Consider the following 4,150-nt stretch of genomic DNA (forward strand, 5'->3'; position numbering starts at 1 on the left):
TGAAAGAGAAGCCAGCTTTTTAGACTTAAGCAATTGAATTTAGTTAGGATCTTAACAGGCAAAGTATTGAAGAGGTTATTGATTGAAATGTTATAACATAGCATAAAATAGTACATGCCAAGAAAGACATGAATTTAATTGACAATTTCCTGGGTTGTCTATTTGGCCTGGACACCACTCAGGCTGTCTGCTGACCACATGCAGTGGTCTATTGCATAGACATTTAAGGAAGAAGGTTATAAGCAACAGCCATTGTCAAGGGTTTTTTTTTTTTCTCCTTAGCTTTTTGGCTTTTTCTTCTACCACACAGCCTCTATAAAGATAGCCTATCTGTAACAGCTTTGAAAGAAGAGTGTGAGCATGTAACACGATTAGCAATTTAAAGTGCATTATTAATGCTGATAGGTACTAATGACTATAATTGAAAGGAAGAACATTAGACCAGATAAACAATATTTTAGAATTTATGATAAGAATATAAATTGGAGTCAAATGAATGAATTTACTCACTGACATTCTTTACTGCAAACATCAACCCAGGTTTGGTCTCTAATTGAGATGTACATATTCTTTACTCTCTTATTGTATTTGTTAATGTTTGTCTTGGCCGATGGTCAACAGTTCTCTCTAAATTTCCCTTAATCAAGTTTTGGGTAATAGATGGCCAAATATGCCTTGTATTAGGTAGCACCGTTAGACTCAAAGAAATAGAAATCTAAGAGCTGGCAATATTTGTTCAGTTCTTCCCTTTCTGTTATCTAGGTATCTTTTATAATAAATGTTATATAAATCAAGTACCACAATACCATTTAAAATGCTATAAATATTTCTTTTCAGTTACAGTTCATTATTCATTTCACATATCTAAGACAATTCATTTATTAGTAGTTTATTTCACTTGTGCCCAATGTCCAATTATTTTCATATGTCAGTTAATCTAGAGTTTAGGAAGTGATGGCATGAACGATCCATATGCATACTTTAAAAGGTATACTCTGCTTCCATCTATCACACAGGAAGAATTGTAATCTCTACACACACACACACACACACACACACACACACACACACACGCATACACGCACAAAATCAACCCATATGAAAGAGCCAGTATTGCTGATTTCAAGTTTTCTTTTTCAGCTATGAAGATAAATGTTTACCATGTGTTTATTCTGTTTAGAAAAGAAAGAAAAAGAACTGGAAGCTAAGCTCATAAGTAACTTAGAACAATTGCATAAATGTAGATAAATGTGTATAAGATATAAAAGTATTTTATTTTTATGCTGTCTTATAAACCATGTATCTTCTATAACAAAGTTGTACTTCATTTACTAGTAAAACCACAATTCAACTGAAACCCCATGGGAATTCGGGTGATTTGAAAGCACAAAAAGGTCTTTAGTTATGCTTAGAAGGGAAAACAGACATTTAAAAAATTCAATCGTTTTTTGTAACAAGTTGAGCTTCGTGTTAGCCCTTTTATTAGAGCATTTCCTGAGCAAGGTGCATTTTCGGCTTCTGCATGCTGGAGAACTTTGTAGGGAGTTGGAGGAGAGGGTCATAGAATCTTTCCCCCCCAAGACTAAGAATACAAGTTCAGGAACCCCTCTCAGTTATGTGTCTCAGCGGCGAGCAATTATAGAATAGTAAGGAAAGTTTCATTATTTCTTCAACTCATCTTTTCTCAAACTATCCTGTCAAATCTTTGTGGTGTAATAGAATCCCTAGAGATATCCAGCTGCTCCCTACAGAAGCCAGAAATGGTCTAAATATTTTGATAACATTTCCCAGAGAGGCACAAACATTTTCAAGGTGGATTTCTAGAGTTCCTGTTTATATTTCCTTATATTTTAATAGAGCCTGAACTGGTACCCTGCTGATGTGCTTATCAAGATCTCCCCATCTATTTTTAGATCTTCTGTTGCTTTAGAGATAGATTTAATATGTAAAGGAGAAGCTCACATTGTGATGTGTTTGCATGACTGTGTTTTGGTTTTGCCATCAGCTAAGTAGGGCAAAGTTGGTCCCATCCCATAAGGAACTCTATCCCATATCTCCTCCATGGACCTGGATGTTCAGATTTGCTTACCTGCTTCCTTGAAGATACTGTACTGTTGAAACATCTATTAGAGGTCTTTGAATTCAAATTCTTATTCTGATGAGTTGAGTCATTTTTCCACATCTTAGAGTTTTCTTTAGGATCTGAAGGAATGGAGTTTAGGAAGAGGATCCGAGCTATGAATCCATAGAGGACAGTGGCCAGAATCATCGGCACAACGTAAAAGACAGCAAAGTCCATTAGGTAAATAGGCGAGTAGTAATTTCTGGAGATTTTGTAGCCACAGGATACCACGATAGCATCTTTGTAGGTGCTAACATTGAGGTCCAGCAAGAAGAACCAGAGCATACAGTAAATGGATGTGAAAGCCCAGACAAAGATGATGATTTTTTTAGCTCTGGAAAACGTGCAGAGAAACTGAGCTTTGATGGGGTGACAGATAGCAATATACCTCTCAATGGTAAAGGCCGTGATTGAACAAGAGGACGCATTGATGCCCAAGTACTGCAGGTAAGTAATGCAGAGGCAGCCAGCATAGCCATAGACCCAGGAACCGTAGATGCTGTCGGTTACGTTGGGTAGGCCCGCGGCCACCAGGACCGTGAGATCAGCTACCGCCAGACTCACCAGGTAGCAGTTCGTGGGGGTCCTCATGTGCTTGGCTCTCATGACCACCAGGACCACCATGACGTTGCCCACGATGCCCAGACCACAAATAACGAGCACAAGGAAGATGGTGACCACTTGATATTCCAGGGCCACCACTGCCCGCGGCTGAAGCTGTGTCTGGTTCAGTTCACTTACTGTCTCGTTTTCCATCTTTAATGGCTGGAAGCTTCTGTGGAACACTTCTCAAAACATCTTCTTTCCAGAGCCCTGCCTTTACCACCGTGCTTCTCTCGTCCTGTGAAGAGTTAGAGTCCATATTCATTCACAGCGTCACCATTTCAGATCGAGCCACAGTTACTGCCAGGTAACTCTTACTTTCTCTCCTATCATCTCCCATTTTCCTGGAAGAACAGGGCTCGTGCAGACTTCTGAAAACTCTCTCTTTTGCAACTCTAGTGTAGGATGGAGTAACTGTTTTGATCAGCTTATAGTAAGAGGGACCAGTTTCCTCTTAATGGAGAACAATGCTAAAGAAACAAGGAAGAGAAAAAGCTCCCTGTTTTGAAAGAGTGCCCAATGGAAAAAACTAAACAATATCTGCTAACTAAAAATTAATACCAAAGAAGCCTCTCAGGTGCTTGGGAAAAGTATAAATAAGGCAAAGGTACCGGGGATGGGAAAGCCAAGAGACTCCGCAATCAAGCAGGGCAGGATATCAGCACTTGCCTCCTTTGCTCTCAGAGGGTGAAATCCCTTTTCTACAAAATAGCAAGCCTTTGAGCTACATTCCAGGGGCTCTGCCCTACCTACCCAATAGAGAACAATCTCTTCTCTTACCTTTTCTTCTGTAGCACTCACAGCCTGCTTCTCTGGGTGAATAAAGCAGTAATATGTCCAAGTTTCCAATCCTGCAGAAAAGCTTGTCTACTTTGTTTGACAGGGAGACCACTTAGCAGTGCTCAGTCTTCAGAACTGCAGTTCCTTTAAACCCTCGCAGCCCTTTTTAACTGATGACAGACCATACAGCCGCCGCAGAAGCAGCAGCAGGAGCAGCAGCAGCGAGGCTGTCAAATCATAGATCGTCCCTTAATGAGAACACACGGTGTCTTGCTCTCTCTCTCTCTCTCTCTCTCTCTGTCTCTCTCTCTGTCTCTCTCTCTCACACACACACACACACACACACACATTCACATACACTCACACTCACAAATACCAGTCAGTCCTCACTGATTCTTAATCTTCTCCCCTTGAAGGATTTACTTTTAAATGCGGTGATGTATAGTCTACCATCTGGAAGGCTGAAATCACAAGCATGAGTCCAGAAGTAGGTGGGCTTTATAGTGGCTTATGGTTTAAGTTCTATAGGAACTTCAGTACCTGAGCAGCCCTGAAATATGCTTACACTCCCTGTTTGATAGGACTTTGGGAATAGCACATTCTTCTCAGTCCAGCCATAGCCCTTGAAGCTTGAAATATCTGTCT

General features: G+C 40.2%; 1 protein-coding gene across 1 annotated transcript in view; it reads right to left on the reverse strand.

Moving 5' to 3' along the window:
• Positions 1-2,936, reverse strand: part of TRHR (thyrotropin releasing hormone receptor) — a 37,720-nt gene extending 34,784 nt beyond the window's left edge. Inside the window, exon 1 of the mRNA XM_006916609.2 lies at positions 2,090-2,936. Within this exon, the coding sequence (XP_006916671.1) occupies positions 2,090-2,878 (789 nt within the window). The 5' untranslated portion in view covers positions 2,879-2,936. The remainder of the gene's footprint in view (positions 1-2,089) is intronic.
• Positions 2,937-4,150: the final 1,214 nt, after the last annotated feature.

The sequence above is a fragment of the Pteropus alecto genome, unplaced genomic scaffold (assembly GCF_000325575.1).
Source record: "Pteropus alecto unplaced genomic scaffold, ASM32557v1 scaffold164, whole genome shotgun sequence".
NCBI classification, from domain to species: Eukaryota; Metazoa; Chordata; class Mammalia; order Chiroptera; family Pteropodidae; genus Pteropus; species Pteropus alecto.